Source organism: Lepisosteus platostomus, chromosome 4, assembly GCF_059453375.1.
Source record: "Lepisosteus platostomus isolate fLepPlt1 chromosome 4, fLepPlt1.hap1, whole genome shotgun sequence".
In the NCBI taxonomy this organism is placed as follows: domain Eukaryota; kingdom Metazoa; phylum Chordata; class Actinopteri; order Semionotiformes; family Lepisosteidae; genus Lepisosteus; species Lepisosteus platostomus.
In genome coordinates this window covers 10,428,196-10,448,567 of record NC_142614.1, presented here as the reverse complement: position 1 = coordinate 10,448,567, position 20,372 = coordinate 10,428,196, and the positions used below count along the sequence as shown (strand labels likewise).

Below are 20,372 nucleotides of genomic sequence, written 5' to 3'. Positions count from 1 at the left end.
TGTGTTCACAGTGTTAATAGCAGACTGTTAATACCAGTTCAGTGTACCTCATGCATTCAAGTGTTCACAGCAGACTGTTAATACTAGTTCAGTGTACCACATGTGTTCACAGTATTAATAGGACACAGTTAATACCAGTTCACTGTACCACATGTGTTCACAGTGTTAATAGCAGACTGTTAATACCAGTTCAGTGTACCACATGTGTTCACAGTGTTAATAGCAGACTGTTAATACCAGTTCAGTGTACCACATGTGTTCACAGTGTTAATAGCAGACTGTTTATACCAGTTCAGTGTACCACGTGTTCACAGTGTTGTAAGATTATCAATACATATTGTAACCTGTTCATGTTTAGACAAGTGGTTCTTACTGTGAAGACTGCAGAGGCTGGCAGCCTCATCCTTGTATGTGAGTGCACCTCAGGACTCAGTTCTGTGCAGGCAAATAGCTTACAACTGTATCAGAAAGGCACAAGCAGGCCTAGGACAAGGGTCCCCAGAGAGACTAAAAATCATATAATCTAGAACGGAAATCAAAATGTCAGGATCCAGTAATTATGCCCCTATACCAAAATACAAGGAATTTGAAAAACAATACAGGAGATTGAAGCAGTTGCATCAACAAGCAGTCATGATGCAGTGGAATTGTAGAGTGACAGCTGACGGAAGGACAGTGATGAATACAATAGAGTGAGGTAGACTGTGAAGGTGGAAGAGGCAGAGGTGTAGGTACCATCCGTCATGAGGAGCGTTCAGACACAGCAGCGCCACCTGGAGGGGGTGAGACTGTACAGGTTGCAGTCAAAAATCAATTAAAAGGGCCTAGTGTTTCTGGCATGCCACAAACCCCCGAGTCCTTGTAGATCAGGTGTTATTCTTGTTGTCCATCTGTGAAACCATTCCAGAGAGAGAGGGAGGAGAGAGGTGGTGTTGGCTTACAGCCACTCATGAAAAGGACATTTGTTCATGACGCTGATTCTGCTACAGCACCTATCTGAGTGAAATCACATGGTAAGACCGACAAAGATTTGCCGAATGAAGGTGTGACACAAACCCCATCAAAGCAACGGCAATTCATCAATAGAGGGCAGCAGGTGACCTGTGATCACTGGTACACATCACTTCTCTGCTCTACAGCGTGCCCTTGTTCAGCAACACATTCCAGCAGCTCGTGGGTTTCTCAGCGCTGCCCCGGCAGAAGCCTTTCTGTTGAACAACAACAGTGTCACCCCAAATTAAAAATGGCTTAAAATACAGGACAGAAAAACAAAACACTAACCACAGAAAACAATGGCCTCGTGGTCTGGTGAATGGTTTTGTCCCTCAGAGTTTGTGTTGATAGGAAAACAGCTATCGCCAGCTTCCTGCTTAGTCTTTGTTTTTTGTTTTTGTTGGTGTTGACAGTACAGGTTATTTTAAAACAATAAGTGAGAGTTTTGGAACAGAGAGAAAGGATTCTAGTTTAGGGGTTACTTTAGATTCCCACTTTTAGCATTGGAGGGTGGTAACTAATGCTAACTTGGTCTTGGGTCCTAGGGGTCAGACCCTCTATCAACAGTTTACCTGCAGGAAGGTCTCTACCATGATCACTTCCACCTTTCTGTACAGGACCTACCCTCATTTCAAACCTTCTCCCGCCCTGCAAAGCCTGGAGAAACTGCAGCCAGTTGTCGTGTTCCAGTTTAGTTTTGAAACTCAAGGTTGCAGTCTAGGAAGGGCTGGAGCAGAGAGTGGATCCATGAAACCAGTGTCTGTATCCTGGAGGCCTGTGACTGCTGGTTATTGTTCCACCTGGGTGCTTAATCAGCAGTGCTAATTAGTGCCTTTAATTAATCTGCTTCCTGGTTTCAAAAATACCTTATCTTAAGTACATTTCCACCACCCTGAGCACAGATCTGCATGCTCTCTCCTCAAGTGCTAATTAAGAATCTGCACCCTTATTCCTGACTGAACTAGTAACTAGGGCCAGACCTGAACAAGCTGTAACTGAGCCTGTATTGGTTTTGCTCTGTTCCACTGTCACTATCCTGCTGCTGCTGCGCAGTGGGTAAGATTTCAGCTCTCACACCTGAATGAGGACATTCCTGAAATCCTGGTTCTCGTCATCCCAGCATTTGGGGGCTCCTGTCACGGCTCTGCCGACCCCTGCCCTGACAAACAAGACACTCGGAATGATAGAAAATAACAATTAAAACAGCATGAAAGATAATCACGCTAATTATCCTGATCACAGAGTGGAGGGTAAATAATTACCATGTTTGGAATATAAACAAGTAAAGCCACTGTTTTCTTATTTAAGTCCATGTTTGAAAATTCAAATTCAAATTGGTTTTAGAAGCCTAGAATACAGCATTTTAGAGATATTTATGAAAAATGTGATTTGAAAGCCCGTTTATTTGAATATATTGGATGCCAGATTTTGAGGGTGCATCCAATATATTCAAATAAATAAATGAGGTATTGGTAATTGGTATTGCACTAAAGATTTGAGTTTGTATTTTAATTTTCAGTTGGTTTTAGAAGCCTAGTATTAGGCATTTTAGAAATATTTATGAAAATGTGTGGAATGAAAACCTCTGGATACTGGCTTTGGAGAGTGCAGTTACTGAGCCTTAAAGCTGAAGAAAGTGGGGGAGAAGAGGAAGACTGAGGGAGAAGAGTTGTGAGAGATGAGGATGCAGAGTGAGAGAGAGAGGAGAGAGGAGCAGTGAGGAAGACTAAGGGAGAAGAAAAAGACTGAGAGAAGAGTCATGAGAGATGGTGCAGAGCAAGAGAGAGGAGCAGTGAGGAAGACTGAGGGAGAAGATTCATGAGAGATGAGGACGAAGAGAGAGGAGCAGTGAGGAAGACTAAGGGAGAAGAGTCGTGAGGGACGAGGACACAGAGAGGAGCAGTGAGGAAGACTAAGGGAGAAGAAGAAGACTAAGGGAGAAGAGTTGTGAGAGATGATGGTGCAGAGCAACAGAGAGGGAGGAGAGAGGAGCAGTGAGGAAGACTAGGAGAAGAGTCGTGAGAGAGGAGGACGCAGAGAGAGATAGAGGAGCAGTGAGAAGGGTTGGAGATGTGAGGGAGGAGAGAGGAGCAGTGAGGAAGGGAGGGAGAGGAGATACAGCGAGAGGGAGGAGAGAGGAGCAGTGAGGAAGGGAGGGAAAGAGAGGAGAGAGGAGCAGTGAGGAAGAGAGGGAGAGGAGATGCAGGGAGAGGGAGGAGAGAGGAGCAGTGAGGAAGGGAGGGAGAGGGAGGAGAGAGGAGCAGTGAGGAAGGGAGGGAGAGGAGATGCAGGGAGAGGGAGGAGAGAGGAGCAGTGAGGAAGGGAGGGAGAGGAGATGCAGGGAGAGGGAGGAGAGAGGAGCAGTGAGGAAGGGAGGGAGAGGGAGGAGAGAGGAGCAGTGAGGAAGGGAGAGAGACGGAGGAGATAGGAGCACTGAGGAAGGGAGAGGGAGGAGAGTGGAGCAGTGAGGAAGAGAGGGAGAGAAGATGCAGGGAGAGGGAGGAGAGAGGAGCAGTGAGGAAGGGAGGGAGAAGAGATGCAGGGAAAGGGAGGAAAGAGGAGCAGTGAGGAAGAGAGGGAGAGGAGATGCAGGGAGAGGGAGGAGGAGCGGGAGAGAGGAAGCCAGGGCCTGAGAGTGAGAGCAGGTCAAGGCTGCGCTTGGGAGAGAGGGGGTGGACAGCAGGGAGAAAACAGGAAAGGCTGAACAATAGCCTGGCCCAGCCCAGCGCCTGCCTCTGTGTAGGGACAGATCGTTTAACACTCGCCCCAGCATGGCACCAGTGCCGAGAGGCCCACCTTCCTCATGAGCCAGCACTTACCCCTGCCGTCTTCACGCCAGAGTCACAAAGCTGCACAGCGCCTGCCGACACACCAGCACTGGGGCTTCCTTCGGTAAGAGCATCTCTAACACCTCCGGAAGAACATCTGCACATCTGGTATGATTTTAAGAAAGATGACATCAGACACAGAGAGCGAGAACTCCGATAACTGGAACTGAGCGTTTGAGAAAGATTTTACTGATGAGGACTACTGCTGTAGCGGAATATTGGCAGAGACTTAGTCCAGACTACAGGGAGAAAGCCCCAAGCAGCGGAGGAGGTGTTCAAGCTGCTATACAGGAGAGCAGAACGGTACTGGATACTGCACTGACAACACTGTAACACAGAGGTGCTGTGACCTCCAGGCAAGGAAACGATACGCTAGGGAGGGCAGGGCCTGCAGTCTCCAGACCGAGGGGTAACGCAGGCTGGCATTGGCGTGACAGAGGAAGAGAGCGTGAGGATGGCGTCTCCCCAGGCCTGAAGGTCCCGCTGCCCAGACACGCCTGTTTCATCGCCCCCCCCCCCGGCACCGTTCCCAATCTCTGCCCGTGCGGGGGGGTCTGCGGAACGCGCCCCCGCTGCCTGCACCAAGCCTCCAGCCGCCAGAGATCGACAGGTGGGTCCGAGGGCTGGGGAGCGAGAGAGTCAGACAGGCGAGTCGATGGCAGATATTGTGAGCGACTGTGAGCCAGGCTGAGAGAGACGAGTGCGGAGAAAGGGAGAGTGAACACTAGGAAACATTAAGAAGGCCGGTGCTGCAGACATGGATGGGCATGATACTTGATACAGAATAGAAGAGTCTGCGGAGAGCTCCCACCGCCTGTTCTGTGCCTGGTCTCTGCAGACAGATACAGAGCCATACAGGAGAAATAGATGGACAGACGCTATGAAATAGGGTGGCACAGTGGCAGAGTTGTTACCATAGCAGCTTTGTAGCCCTGGGGCCCTGGGTTCTGCTCCAGACCTAGGGTGCTGTCTGTGCGGAGTTTGCATGTTCTCCCCATTTCCTCCAGGTGCTCTAGTTTTCTCCCACAGTCCAAAGACATACTGGTAGACAGTAGTTCAGATGGGTAGCTGCGTCAGCATGCGTAGGCTGCAAAGGAACAAGTAATAGGTTTATTCCATGCTGAAAAAAAGAAGAGAGAGGCCATGGAGCCTTCTTCAGGTGTCTGAAGAACTGATACTGGTAGACATACTGGCTTCTGGAGATACTGGCCCTGCTTTGAGTGTGGGTGTATTTGTTTCTGTGTTACCTGTGATAGCTTTGCGCTCGTTGCTTTCTGGTATAGGCTCCAGCTCCCCCACAACCCTGAAATGGATAAAGTGGTAAGAAAATGTATGGATACGAGGAATTATAGAAATTTATATTATTTAGCTCTTGCTGTTTCACAATGCTGAGGAGGGTAGAACTGTCTGAACAGACTTTTGTGTATTATCCTGTTTTGTACCCCCTGGGGATAAACGGTTCAGCGATTGCATTTCTGTTTGAATTAGTAATGTTGTACTCACTCCGTGTGTCACTCACTTGCGAGTACAATATAAACACAGGAGTGCAGGAGTGGGGTTACACATGAAAGGAAATGACTTTTCCCATCTTGCCCACTTTATAGTACTCAGATGATCTGATGACCTCATCCAACTATTTCTTTCAAAATAACAGGATATCAGCTCCAATCACATGGTTGGCTAGGTTGTTGCAAACCCCTACAACTCTTTGTGTAAAGAAGAAATGCCTGCTGTTCTCAGTTTTAAAATAACTTCCTTTTAGTTTAATAATAATAATCATCATCATCATCATCATCATCATCATCATCTTCCCACTTATATAGCACCTTTGTGGACACTCCACTCAAAACACTTTACAGGCTGTCAGTGTCAGTGGGCAGGACCCGGGAAGTCTTCTCTGATCCAGGTTTGAGAGATCGAGTCCCTCGGGGCTGTCAGTGTTAGACCCAGGAAGTCTTCTCTGGACAGATACCAGAGTAATGTTGCCTTTTCTGTCACATGGTCTAGTGCAGTTTTAGCATAACACCCCTTAGTTAAAGTTCTGCACTTCTAACTACACAGATTAATGCTTTTTTCTTGCTTCCCCCATATTGTGTAGAAAACTGAAGTGATTTGTCAGAATTGACATCGAGATTTTTTTGACACAACTTTTGGGGAAGCTCAGCGTTTCCCATCTTGATTGTGTATTTTTTTTGCTTCTTACATGTAACACTCTGCTCCCAGCCAGGTGAAATGTCACCTGAGAGGTGTTTGCCCAGTCTAGAATTTGGTCTAAGCCTTTGAAAATTTCCTTTTTAGCTTCTACTGTGTTTGCTAATCCTTCTATTTAATCTAATCATCTGTTTCATCATCTGCAAACTTGACAAGTTTATGTATCTAGATATTACTGTGAAACACTGTCACAAGTGCTTCTAAAAGAGATCGCTGTGTCACTCTATTAACAACATCACCCCCGTTTAAACTTTCACCTCTTTAAGCTACAGTACAGTAAACTTCACCTCAATTAACTAATGATGTTTGAAATGTTTCACTGTGAACACTTCCAAACAATATGAAATTACAATGCATTTCATAGCAACTTTCTTATTACTAATCTCAGCCTGTTACTAATACCCAAGGGGCTGATTAATACATTTCTGGAGCACAGGCACAATTCCCTAACACTTAGAAAGGCTATTGATGCACACAGACAGCACGGCTCATCCCCCTTTACTTATTTGTTTTCTCACTGTAAAAGAACAATAACGTCATCTACTGATCCTGAGAGATCCAGCTAAATCCCTGCTGTGCCACAACCACTGGGATAAAGTGGGGGGAGATGAGAGGAGAGAAGGAGGGATAAAAGAGACAGGAATGGCAGGGGGAGGGATGAGAGGAAAGAAGAAGGGATGGGACAAGGAAGGAGGGATAGGAGAAGAGAAGGAGGGATGAGAGGAGATGGGGGGATGGGAGAGACAGGAATGGCAGAGGGAGGGATGAGAGGAGAGAAGGAGTGATGGGAAGGGAAAAAGGGGGAAGAGAGGAGAGAAGGAGGGATGGCAGGAGAGAAAGGGGGATGGGAGGAGAGAAGGAGGGATGGGAGGAAAAAAGGGATGAGAAGAGAAGGAAGGAAGGGAGGAGAGAAGGAGGGATAGGAGGAGAGAAAGGGGGATGGGAGGAGAGAAGGAGGGCACAGCGGCGTGACAGAGAAGAGCAGTCCTTCATGTGTGCCCTTCCCACACAGGGAGCAGTGGTTGTCCTCTTACACACAGAGAGAGGGGCAGTTAATGTCTCATTAGTGCTGTACCCCCTGGGAGACAGGGAATGAGTGGGAGAGAGGGGCAGTTAATCTCTCATTAGTGCTGTACCCCCTGAGAGACAGGGAATGATGGGGAGAGGGGCAGTTAATCTCTCGTTAGTGCCGTGCTCCCCGAGAGACAGGGAATGATGGGGAGAGGGGCAGTTAATCTCTTGTTAGTGCTGTGCCCCCCGAGAGACAGGGAATGAGAGGGAGAGGGGCAGTTAATCTCTCGTTAGGGCTGTATGCACACTGGGGGTGGGGGTGGGGATCTATACTCTGTCTGCCTGGCTCCCGACAGCAGCAGATTTGTAACATCTGCCCAGCAACTGAGAGGCTGTGACAGCAGACGGGCTGGGAAACAAAGGACAATTAAGGCACAATTAAAGAGGAGGTCTGAAGGCTCCTGCAGCCTCCCAGTACAGATATAGGACATTGGCTGGGGCCAGTTCTCTCAAAACCCTGACTCTGGGATTTCTGCTCTTTCTGATAATCCGAACTTTGCAAGGATCGTGGCAGAAACAGTCACGGGACCAGATGAAAACACTGCCTGGGAATCTGATGATAACGTATTCTGTTAGGAGCTGAGACGTGGGCGATCCTGGTTTTCAGACACAGATAATCATTTATCTGTGTGCACAAGGGAGGGCCGCGCCACTGTCAGTGAAGGCAGGACAGCTCCATTCGCAGCCTGTCCTGCCCTATCTACTCCAGAGTTTTACAGCAACTGGATCCTTAATTACTATATAGACACTCTGGCTTACCTGTTTAAGAATTAACAGGGTTTTCTCAAAAGTCTGGAACAGGGGGCCCTGAGTGGAGCTGCCCTGAAATAAAGGAATTTTATTTCATTTTTGCACTGAAATAAACCCACTGGGGTCTGATTATAGCGCTGATCTTTAGGGATGGCATTAACCTGTTCAATAGCGACCACAGCATTCAAGAATCCAATGCTCTGTGAGCGTTTGCAATGCCTGGTGAGATGCTGTAGGTTTGGCTGATCGCGCCTGGGGTAGAGGGCAGCCTCCTGGCCTCAGGATGAGGGCTCCAACCCCGTCCAGAGTCCGTGACCCCAGGGGCAACAGCAAGATGGGGACCATTGTGAAAAGAGGGGTTTGTGTGGGACATACAGAGCTCATTTGCTAACGCGGGGGGTTAGGAAGAGCTGTGTGAGATGGACTTGTCCTTGTTATCCCTCCCCAAGTGCAGTTCATGCTGTGTGTGTCCTGGTAAATACTGGTTTTCCGAGCATGGGGAAGCGTGGGGCCGGCTTCCTTTACTTCAGTCGTGGCGATGGAAATCCTGAATAACTGCCAGAGAGCTTCCCCCAGCCTGCGCTTCCTCACATCCCTGAAAAATGGTTACATACGCGCCCGCAGGAAGGCAAACAGAGAATGGTCGCATTGCGGGAGGGCCGGGCACGTTCCTGTTAGCAAGGAGAATTTTCCATCCATCCATTTTCTAACTGCATGATCCAATACAGGGTCACAGGAGGAGAATGTATCTCAGGGATCCCACCTGTATCTCAGGGATCACTGACAAATCGGTACAATCGGTGAATTGATTCATTCAGTCAAGTCAGAGATTCGTCTTGACTGCTCTCTGTGCTTGAATGGGTGAGGTACAGGCTGTAGTGAAAAATATACCTGTGGCTACAGAGCCATCCTGTAGCTCAAGAGGTGACAGACTTCTGCACAGGAAGCCACAATGAGGTAAAGAACAAGTGTCCGTTTACTAAAGAGGTCCAGTGCAGAAAAATAATTCCCGAAAGAAAGTGAAAACAGACATCAGAAATTAGCCCTAGGCTGTAGCTGTGCAGAGCACTCACTACAGCTTTGGATCAGACCTTTCAGAACAGCCAAACAATGGTCCTGCGCACAGGCAAGGTTAGGTTTATGTACAGCCAGGTCCAAAAAAAGACTGGCAGCTACACCATGAGCACAGGTTCTGCAACCCAACACAGTGCAGAAAGAGTCAAGAGACAAACACAGAGTCTGTAACCCCGACATGTTCAGAAGAGTCAGGAGACAAACACAGGGCCTGTAACCCCAACACAGGTCAGGAAGAGTCAAGAGACAAATAGAGTCTGTAACCCTAACACAGGGCAGGAAAAGTCGGGAGACAAACACACCAACAAGAATCAACAACAGCAAAAGGTAATACACAAGAAATAAATAACACCAAACTACAAGAACAAAATGCATGAGCGATTCAGAATAACAAAGGTGAATAAGCTAAAACAATGTCCTTTTCTTTATATGTACCCTTGGCTGGGGATGATGTTGACCCTGGACATCCCTGTTACAGGACAGACCTCAGATGTCACATATGAAAAGCCATGTGATGTATCTGTCACAAGCCCTTGGACTAGAGGGTGTTTCATCAGGTTCCTGCCGTTTCAGGAGTAAAACCTAGGGATCTGGGGGTTACATTCTTGTACAGAGGGGGGTTTTAAACACAGCAGCAGGGTAAATATCCTTGATAAATACTCCCAACTAGCAGCTGGGTGAATATCCTTCATAACTTCTCCCAACCAGCAGCTGGGTGAATATCCTTCATAACTTCTCCCAACCAGCAGCTGGGTGAATATCCTTCATAACTTCTCCCAACCAGCAGCTGGGTGAATATCCTTCATAACTTCTCCCAACCAGCAGCTGGGTGAATATCCTGTAGAAGTACTCCAGACCTGGAGCCTCCCGAATATCCTCAGCCTACTAAAAGAATTATAGCCCACACTGGAGAAATGAGCTCTAGATGAACACACTCTGCTAGAATGTGTGGGACTGGGCTGTTAAGCTGCTTGTTTTCCTCGGAGCTCGTTTATTACAAGTTCACCCTCTGGAGTAACACACTCGCATTCTGTGGGAAACATAACAGCTTGGAGAGAAAAACAGGATGCTGCAGATGGGAATGACCTGGCACCAGACGACACTGACACACTGTACTGTACACTGACACACACTGTACTGCACGCTGACACACACACTGTACTGCACGCTGACACACACACTGTAGTGTACACTGACACACACTGTACTGCACGCTGACACACACACTGTACTGCACGCTGACACACACACTGTACTGTACACTGACACACACTGTACTGCACGCTGACACACACACTGTACTGTACACTGACACACACTGTACTGCACGCTGACAAACACAGTGTACTGTACGCTGACACACACTGTACTGCACGCTGACACACACTGTACTGTACGCTGACACACACAGTGTACTGCACGCTGACACACACTGTACTGCACGGTGACACACAGACTGTACCGCACGCTGACACACACACTGTACTGCACGCTGACACACAGTGTACTGCACACTGACACACACACTGTACCGCACGCTCACACACAGTGTACTGCACGCCCACACACACAGTGTACTGCATGCTGACACACACTACACTGACACACACTGTACTCTGACACACAGACTGTACTGTACACTGACACACTGTACACTGACACACACACTGTACTGTACGCTGACACACACACTACACTGACACACACACTGTACACTGACACACACTCTACTGCTCACTGACACACACACTGTACTCTGACACACACTATGTACTGTACACTGACACACTGTACACTGACACACACTCTACTGCTCACTGACACACAAACTGTACTGCCACACACACAATGTAAAACACACTGTACCGCACACTGTGGTTTTCTCAGGGCCACTGGTTAACCATGAATTACTCGGGCTTGACCGCGGCACGCCGCAACGCGCTCACTCACGGTGTCGCCGGCACGGCTTCAGGCTCCGGTCCTGCGGCGCTAGAGCTCAACAACCCGCCGAGGACCGCAGCTTTAAAACGAACACAAAAAGCACTTCTTAAAGGCATACGCCCTGTGTCAAACCTCCCGATCCTAAACAGCCTCGGCAGCCGACGCGCGTCCCCTTTAAAACATGAATTATGCCGGTTATACATAAATCCAATCATACCCCCCACCACCCCCCTCTTCCACCCCCTCCTTTCCCCCCCGACAGCTAAAAAACGCTGTTTTTTTATTTCGGGGTGGAAATCAGAAAGGAGCCAGGCCCGCGCCGTGGCACGTTCAAACCCACAGTACTGCGTGTACGGTACGCGGGGGGCTGGGGTGGCGATCTCGGGAAAGCGCGCCGGGCAGGGAGCTGCCCCGCACAGCCAGGCCGCTGCCGGCGAGAGGAAGCCCGGCCGGGGCGGCGATGCGGTGACGCCGTTTTTCCCAGCTAGCAGGAGCCCGCACTGGTACAGTATGTGGGAGCGACGGGAGGCGGGCAGGGGCAGGGGCAGCGCCTCAGCCCCGGCTGCCGGGCGTGTGGGTGTGCGCGGCGAGCCCACTGGGGGTGGCAGAGTGGGAGTGGGCTCTCACGCTCCAGCCCCGTACCTCAGGCACGCGTTGCCACTTCCGAGACGCGGCGTGACGGACCTCTGACCGACAGCTCCGACCCCTTGGTCATTGTCGGTCAAAGAGGGTGCGCACAATAGAAATACAGTACTGTCGTGATCTGTCGTGGTCCTGTACAGGGAATTATTGATGAAACGATATGACATGATCTAGGCATCTGTAAGTTATATGGGGGACCCGGGGTCGCTTTTAGCAGCGCCGGACAATATGTGCTCGTAACGCCCGGTGTAAGGAAGTCTACAAGCGTGCTGCGGTGGTCGGGTCGGGCAGTTTGCCCGGGAGTAGCGGGTTTTATTGAAGGTAGCAGGAGCACAAGCACGGCCGAGCACGAGCAGCCGGGAGACGGAGCGAGAGAGCCGGGGGTGGAGCAGAGATGCGCCCGGGGGCAGAGCGGCGAGCAGACCGCGGACTCGGACAGCGCGGCGACGCGCGACAGGCGGCCGGCTCCGGCGTCAGCAGGCGGTGGGCTCTCCTGCCTCGCGGCACTGCAGCGCGGCCGAGATCTCCCCACTCGCGGGGAAGACAGGAAACGCTCCCGAGTTAGAGTCGGTGATGCAACAACAGGACAGTAGTGTGGTCTGTTACAGCGGGACTGCGCTAGGGCAGTGCTGGACTGTTGCGTTTCATCCGGCTGAGTTGGTTAAGCTCAGTAATCTTACAACTAGTACTGCTACTACAGCAACTGGTACTACTGCTCCTATTACTGCAGTTACTGTCACTACTGTTCCTATTACTACAGTTACTGTCACTACTGCTCCTATTACTGCAGTTACTGACACTACTGCTCCTATTACTGCAGTTACAGACACTACTGCTACTATTACTGCAGTTACTGTCACTACTGCTCCTATTACTGCAGTAACTGACACTACTGCTCCTATTACTGCAGTTACTGACACTACTGCTCCTATTACTGCAGTAACTGACACTACTGCTCCTATTACTGCAGTTACTGACACTACTGCTCCTATTACTGCAGTTACTGTCACTACTGCTCCTATTACTGCAGTTACTGACACTACTGCTACTATTACTGCAGTTACTGTCACTACTGCTCCTATTACTGCAGTTACTGACACTACTGCTCCTATTACTGCAGTAACTGACACTACTGCTCCTATTACTGCAGTTACTGTCACTACTGCTCCTATTACTGCAGTTACTGACACTACTGCTCCTATTACAGCAGTAACTGACACTACTGCTCCTATTACTGCAGTAACTGACACTACTGCTCCTATTACTGCAGTTACTGTCACTACTGCTCCTATTACTGCAGTAACTGTCACTACTGCTCCTATTACTGCAGTTACTGTCACTACTGCTCCTATTACTGCAGTTACTGACACTACTGTTCCTATTACTGCAGTTACTGACACTACTGCTCCTATTACTTCGGTTACAGACAATACTGCTCCTATTACTGCAGTTACTGTCACTACTGCTCCTATTACTGCAGTTACTGTCACTACTGCTCCTATTACTGCAGTAACTGATGCTACTGCTCCTATCACTGCAGTTACTTCTCCTATTACTGCAGTTACTGTCACTACTGCTCCTATTACTTCGGTTACTGACACTACTGCTCCTATTACTGCAGTTACTGTCACTACTGCTCCTATTACTTCGGTTACTGACACTATTGCTCCTATTACTGCAGTTACTGTCACTACTGCTCCTATTACTGCAGTAACTGTCACTACTGCTCCTATTACTGCAGTTACTGTCACTACTGCTCCTATTACTGCAATTACTGACACTACTGCTCCTATTACTGCAGTTACTGACACTACTGCTCCTATTACTGCAGTTACTGTCACTACTGCTCCTATTACTGCAGTAACTGATGCTACTGCTCCTATCACTGCAGTTACTTCTCCTATTACTGCAGTTACTGTCACTACTGCTCCTATTACTTTGGTTACTGACACTACTGCTCCTATTACTGCAGTTACTTCTCCTATTACTGCAGTTACTGTCACTACTGCTCCTATTACTGCAGTAACGGACACTACTGTTCCCATTACTGTAGTTACTGACACTACTGCTCCTATTACTTCGGTTACTGACACTACTGCTCCTATTACTGCAGTTACTGTCACTACTGCTCCTATTACTGCAGTTACTGTCACTACTGCTCCTATTACTGCAGTAACTGATGCTACTGCTCCTATCACTGCAGTTACTTCTCCTATTACTGCAGTTACTGTCACTACTGCTCCTATTACTTCGGTTACTGACACTACTGCTCCTATTACTGCAGTTACTGACACTACTGCTCCTATTACTTCAGTTACTGTCACTACTGCTCCTATTACTGCAGTAACTGACACTACTGCTCCTATTACTGCAGTTACTGTCACTACTGCTCCTATTACTGCAGTAACTGACACTACTGCTCCTATTACTGCAGTTACTGACACTACTGCTCCTATTACTGCAGTAACTGATGCTACTGCTCCTATCACTGCAGTTACTTCTCCTATTACTGCAGTTACTGTCACTACTGCTCCTATTACTTCGGTTACTGACACTACTGCTCCTATTACTGCAGTTACTGACACTACTGCTCCTATTACTTCAGTTACTGTCACTACTGCTCCTATTACTGCAGTAACTGACACTACTGCTCCTATTACTGCAGTTACTGACACTACTGCTCCTATTACTGCAGTTACTGAATCTACTGCTACTATTACTGCAGTTACTGTCACTACTGCTCCTATTACTGCAGTAACTGACACTACTGCTCCTATTACTGCAGTTACTGTCACTACTGCTCCTATTACTGCAGTAACTGACACTACTGCTCCTATTACTTCAGTTAAAGACACTACTGCTACTATTACTGTAGTTACTTCTCCTATTACTGCAGTTACTGACACTACTGCTCCTATTACTGCAGTTACTGACACTACTGCTCCTATTACTGCAGTAACTGACGCTACTGCTCCTATTACTGCAGTTACTGTCACTACTGCTCCTATTACTGCAGTAACTGTCACTACTGCTCCTATTACTGCAGTAACTGTCACTACTGCTCCTATTACTGCAGTTACTGTCACTACTGCTCCTATTACTGCAATTACTGACGCAACAGCTCCTATTACTGCAGTTACTTCTCCTATTACAGCAGTTACGGACTCTACCGCTTTTATTCGTTTAACGCTTTGCTGGCTTCGTTAGGTTTAGGAAAAGGCGAGTGCTCTTTAATGTCTCGACCTGGTGGGGACGATCTGGATGTCGTGTTAATCGCGCACTGAGCCCTGCGAGCGCAGCGATGACGGCGGAGCCTGAGCTCAGACCGGCTGTGCGCCTGAGGCCCGGGGCAGGACTTGTGGCAGCTGCGTGTCCTACTTCCCGGCTCGCTTTCAAAAGCCTTTGTTCTGTCCGACCGAGGCCGCCGCGGCCTGTCATTGGCCGCCTTAGCGGCGCGTGCGACCGCGCTGGTTTCCAGCGGGATCATAGCAACAAGGCACGAGAGCGCCTTCCCTAACCCGGTGGCAGCCGAGCCGTGGGCTCGGGGATCCACAGACACTCCTGTCTGGGAAATTAACCCCGAGGTCGAAGAAGGCGTTACGTTATCGATACAGTTCTGTCCAGCCATCAGAAATGATCATTTTCTTTTATCGGTACATAAAAAACCCCCAGCGGCACAAAACGACGCGATTCTCCTCCAGCTCAAGCCCGTGTGTGTGTGTGAAAACGCGTTGCGGCGTCGTTAGTGTTTGTTTTCGAGACAAAGAGAAGAATTGTACTCGATTACACAAATAATTGTCAATAATTTCCCGCAATGCCTGATTGTCCCGACCTCTTTGTTACTGACGGTTGTGGTTGTGTTAGATTTCCCCTAGGTACTGTATGATGATAAATGTTGAATAAACTGTATAACCCCTCTCTCTCAGTGCAGTGTTAATGTACTGTAGTGTCCAGTGTGTCTGTATTAACCCTTCTCTCTCAGTGCAGTGTTAATGTACTGTAGTGTCCAGTGTGTCTGTATTAACCCCTTATCTCAGTGCAGTGTTAATGGACTGTAGTGTCCAGTGTGTCTGTATTAACCTGTCTCTTTGTATATATATCTATTGCCTATTATATGACTGTCCCCTGATCCAGCTTGACATAGATCTGGAACTGTAGTCACCTGTTCTTTCTGTGTTACTCCTAGGAAGTAATACAGTAGTGTCATTGGAGCTGGAGGACTGGGCTGGGTCCCTGCTATCCCAGCATGCCCCCACGTCCATCATCAGGAGAGCTATGGGGCCTACATCTAATGCCTCCGCGCATCCTGGTAGACTGCTGCCTGCCCAACGGCATGCTGGTCAACCTGGAGTGCCTGCGTGAGGCCACACTGCTCAGCATCAAACAGCAGCTGTTTACTGAGGCGCGCAAGTACCCCCTCTACCACCTGTTACAGGTACAGCACACTGACAGCCCCTGTCTGTCACCTGTTACAGGTACAGCACACTGACAGCCCCCTGTCTGTCACCTGTTACAGGTACAGCACACTGACAGCCCCCTGTCACCTGTTACAGGTGCAGCACACTGACAACCCCCTGTCTGTCACCTGTTACAGGTACAGCACACTGACAGCCCTCTGTCTGTCACCTGTTACAGGTGCAGCACACTGACAACCCCCTGTCTGTCACCTGTTACAGGTGCAGCACACTGACAACCCCCTGTCTGTCACCTGTTACAGGTGCAGCACACTGACAACCCCCTGTCACCTGTTACAGGTACAGCACACTGACAGCCCCCTGTCTGTCACCTGTTACAGGTACAGCACACTGACAGCCCCTGTCTGTCACCTGTTACAGGTACAGCACACTGACAGCCCCCCGTCTGTCACCTGTTACAGGTACAGCACACTGACAGCCCCCTGTCACCTGTTACAGGTACAGCACACTGACAGCCCCCTGTCTGTCACCTGTTACAGGTACAGCACATTGACAGCCCCTGTCTGTCACCTGTTACAGGTACAGCACACTGACAGCCCCCTGTCACCTGTTACAGGCACAGCACACTGACAGCCCCCTGTCTGTCACCTGTTACAGGTACAGCACACTGACAGCCCCCTGTCTGTCACCTGTTACAGGTACAGCACACTGACAACCCCCTGTCACCTGTTACAGGTACAGCACACTGACAGCCCCCTGTCTGTCACCTGTTACAGGTACAGCACATTGACAGCCCCCTGTCTGTCACCTGTTACAGGTACAGCACACTGACAGCCCCCTGTCACCTGTTACAGGTACAGCACACTGACAGCCCCCTGTCTGTCACCTGTTACAGGTACAGCACACTGACAGCCCCCTGTCTGTCACCTGTTACAGGTACAGCACACTGACAACCCCCTGTCACCTGTTACAGGTACAGCACACTGACAGCCCCCTGTCTGTCACCTGTTACAGGTACAGCACACTGACAGCCCCCTGTCACCTGTTACAGGTACAGCACACTGACAGCCCCTCGTCTGTCACCTGTTACAGGTACAGCACACTGACAGCCCCCTGTCTGTCACCTGTTACAGGTACAGCACACTGACAGCCCCTCGTCTGTCACCTGTTACAGGTACAGCACACTGACAGCCCCCCGTCTGTCACCTGTTACAGGTACAGCACACTGACAGCCCCCTGTCACCTGTTACAGGTGCAGCACACTGACAACCCCCTGTCTGTCACCTGTTACAGGTGCAGCACACTGACAACCCCCTGTCTGTCACCTGTTACAGGTGCAGCACACTGACAACCCCCTGTCTGTCACCTGTTACAGGTACAGCACACTGACAGCCCCCTGTCACCTGTTACAGGTACAGCACACTGACAGCCCCCTGTCTGTCACCTGTTACAGGTACAGCACACTGACAGCCCCCCGTCTGTCACCTGTTACAGGTACAGCACACTGACAGCCCCCCGTCTGTCACCTGTTACAGGTACAGCACACTGACAGCCCCCTGTCACCTGTTACAGGTACAGCACACTGACAGCCCCCTGTCTGTCACCTGTTACAGGTACAGCACACTGACAGCCCCCTGTCTGTCACCTGTTACAGGTACAGCACACTGACAGCCCCCTGTCTGTGACCTGTTACAGGTACAGCACACTGACAGCCCCCTGTCACCTGTTACAGGTACAGCACACTGACAGCCCCCTGTCTGTCACCTGTTACAGGTGCAGCACACTGACAACCCCCTGTCACCTGTTACAGGTACAGCACACTGACAGCCCCCTGTCTGTCACCTGTTACAGGTACAGCACACTGACAGCCCCCTGTCTGTCACCTGTTACAGGTACAGCACACTGACAGCCCCCTGTCTGTGACCTGTTACAGGTACAGCACACTGACAGCCCCCTGTCACCTGTTACAGGTACAGCACACTGACAGCCCCCTGTCTGTCACCTGTTACAGGTGCAGCACACTGACAACCCCCTGTCACCTGTTACAGGTACAGCACACTGACAGCCCCCTGTCTGTCACCTGTTACAGGTACAGCACACTGACGGCCCCCTGTCTGTCACCTGTTACAGGTACAGCACACTGACAGCCCCTCGTCTGTCACCTGTTACAGGTGCAGCACACTGACAGCCCCCTGTCTGTGACCTGTTACAGGTACAGCACACTGACAGCCCCCTGTCACCTGTTACAGGTACAGCACACTGACAGCCCCCTGTCTGTCACCTGTTACAGGTGCAGCACACTGACAACCCCCTGTCACCTGTTACAGGTACAGCACACTGACAGCCCCCTGTCTGTCACCTGTTACAGGTACAGCACACTGACAGCCCCCTGTCACCTGTTACAGGTACAGCACACTGACAGCCCCCTGTCACCTGTTACAGGTACAGCACACTGACAGCCCCCTGTCACCTGTTACAGGTACAGCACACTGACAGCCCCCTGTCTGTCACCTGTTACAGGTACAGCACACTGACAGCCCCCTGTCTGTCACCTGTTACAGGTACAGCACACTGACAGCCCCCTGTCTGTCACCTGTTACAGGTACAGCACACTGACAGCCCCTGTCTGTCACCTGTTACAGGTACAGCACACTGACAGCCCCCTGTCACCTGTTACAGGTGCAGCACACTGACAGCCCCCTGTCTGTCACCTGTTACAGGTACAGCACACTGACAGCCCCTGTCTGTCACCTGTTACAGGTACAGCACACTGACAGCCCCCTGTCACCTGTTACAGGTACAGCACACTGACAGCCCCCTGTCTGTCACCTGTTACAGGTACAGCACACTGACAGCCCCCTGTCTGTCACCTGTTACAGGTACAGCACACTGACAGCCCCCTGTCACCTGTTACAGGTACAGCACACTGACAGCCCCCTGTCACCTGTTACAGGTACAGCACACTGACAGCCCCCTGTCTGTCACCTGTTACAGGTACAGCACACTGACAACCCCCTGTCACCATTAATCCCTCCTCTTTCCCCCGTCTCTCGCTCAGGAGGAGTCGTGCTATATCTTCGTGGGTGTAACACAGGAGGCAGAGAGGGAGGAGTTCTATGACGAGACGCGGCGCCTGTGTGACCTGCGCCTCTTTCACCCCATTCTGAAGGTCATCGAGCCCGTAGGAAACCGAGAGGAGAAAATCCTGAACAGAGAAATTGGTCAGAGCACACCTCCTCTCTCCCTGCTTCTCCTTTCCCCTCTGTCACTGTCCTCTCCCCGTCCCTGTCTCCCTGCTGGCTGCCTGAGGCCTGTGTTCCCATGCTGGGGTTTTCTGCGCAGGCTTCGCCATCGGCATGCCCATCTGCGAGTTTGAGCTGGTGAAGGACCCGGAGGTGCAGGACTTCAGACGGAGCATTCTGAGCGTGTGCCGGGAGGCCATGGAGGAGCGCGAGGGGGGGGGCGCCCACAGCCAGGCACTGTACGTCTATCCTCCCAACGTCGAGTCCTCGCCCGAACTGCCCCAGCACATCTACTGCAAACTGGACAAGGGTCAGTACTGAATGGACAGTGTGCTCACGGCATCTGCAGCTCACTGTCACTGTATCTGCACTGTAACACAGTCACTGTATCTACACCAGACTGTATCTGCACTGCAACAGTCGCTGTATCTACACTGCGACACAGTCACTGTATCTACACCAGACTGTATCTGCACTGTAACACAGTCACTGTATCTACACCAGACTGTATCTACACTGTAACACAGTCACTGTATCTACACCAGACTGTATCTACACTGTAACACAGTCACTGTATCTACACCAGACTGTATCTGCACTGCAACACAGTCACTGTATCTACACCAGACTGTATCTACACTGTAACACAGTCACTGCATCTACACCAGACTGTATCTACACTGTAACACAGTCACTGCATCTACACCAGACTGTATCTACACTGCAACACAGTCACTGTATCTACACCAGACTGTATCTACACTGTAACACAGTCACTGCATCTACACCAGACTGTATCTACACTGCAACACAGTCACTGTATCTACACCAGACTGTATCTACACTGTAACACAGTCACTGTATCTACACCAGACTGTATCTGCACTGCAACAGTCGCTGTATCTACACTGCGACACAGTCACTGTATCTACACCAGACTGTATCTGCACTGTAACACAGTCACTGTATCTACACCAGACTGTATCTACACTGTAACACAGTCACTGTATCTACACCAGACTGTATCTGCACTGCAACACAGTCACTGTATCTACACCAGACTGTATCTGCACTGCAACACAGTCGCTGTATCTACACTGTAACACAGTCACTGCATCTACACCAGACTGTATCTACACTGCAACACAGTCACTGTATCTACACCAGACTGTATCTACACTGTAACACAGTCACTGCATCTACAC

At 49.9% G+C, this 20,372-nt stretch overlaps 1 protein-coding gene and 1 long non-coding RNA gene across 5 annotated transcripts in view; one reads left to right on the top strand and one right to left on the bottom strand.

Moving 5' to 3' along the window:
- Positions 1 to 87: 87 nt before the first annotated feature.
- Positions 88 to 8,593, bottom strand: LOC148672538 (uncharacterized). The gene is made up of 5 exons (XR_015935822.1): positions 7,863 to 8,593; positions 5,069 to 5,124; positions 4,736 to 4,908; positions 2,071 to 3,926; positions 88 to 1,208 (listed from the first exon to the last, which is right to left on the bottom strand). It is a non-coding gene; the product is annotated as an uncharacterized LOC148672538 (long non-coding RNA).
- The window catches only part of LOC148672537 (phosphatidylinositol 4,5-bisphosphate 3-kinase catalytic subunit alpha isoform-like), a 33,987-nt gene continuing 17,535 nt past the window's right edge, over positions 3,921 to 20,372 (top strand). For 2 of the 4 annotated variants that reach the window (XM_088628363.1, XM_088628360.1), the window contains exons 1-4: positions 11,138 to 11,371; positions 15,697 to 15,945; positions 18,984 to 19,146; positions 19,268 to 19,477. In XM_088628363.1, coding sequence (XP_088484489.1) covers positions 15,757 to 15,945; positions 18,984 to 19,146; positions 19,268 to 19,477 — 562 coding nt within the window. In that variant the 5' untranslated portion in view covers positions 11,138 to 11,371; positions 15,697 to 15,756. Of the gene's footprint in view, positions 4,432 to 11,137; positions 11,372 to 15,696; positions 15,946 to 18,983; positions 19,147 to 19,267; positions 19,478 to 20,372 lie in introns of those variants that run through there. The other 2 variants (XM_088628361.1, XM_088628362.1) reach the window with 2 other exon arrangements.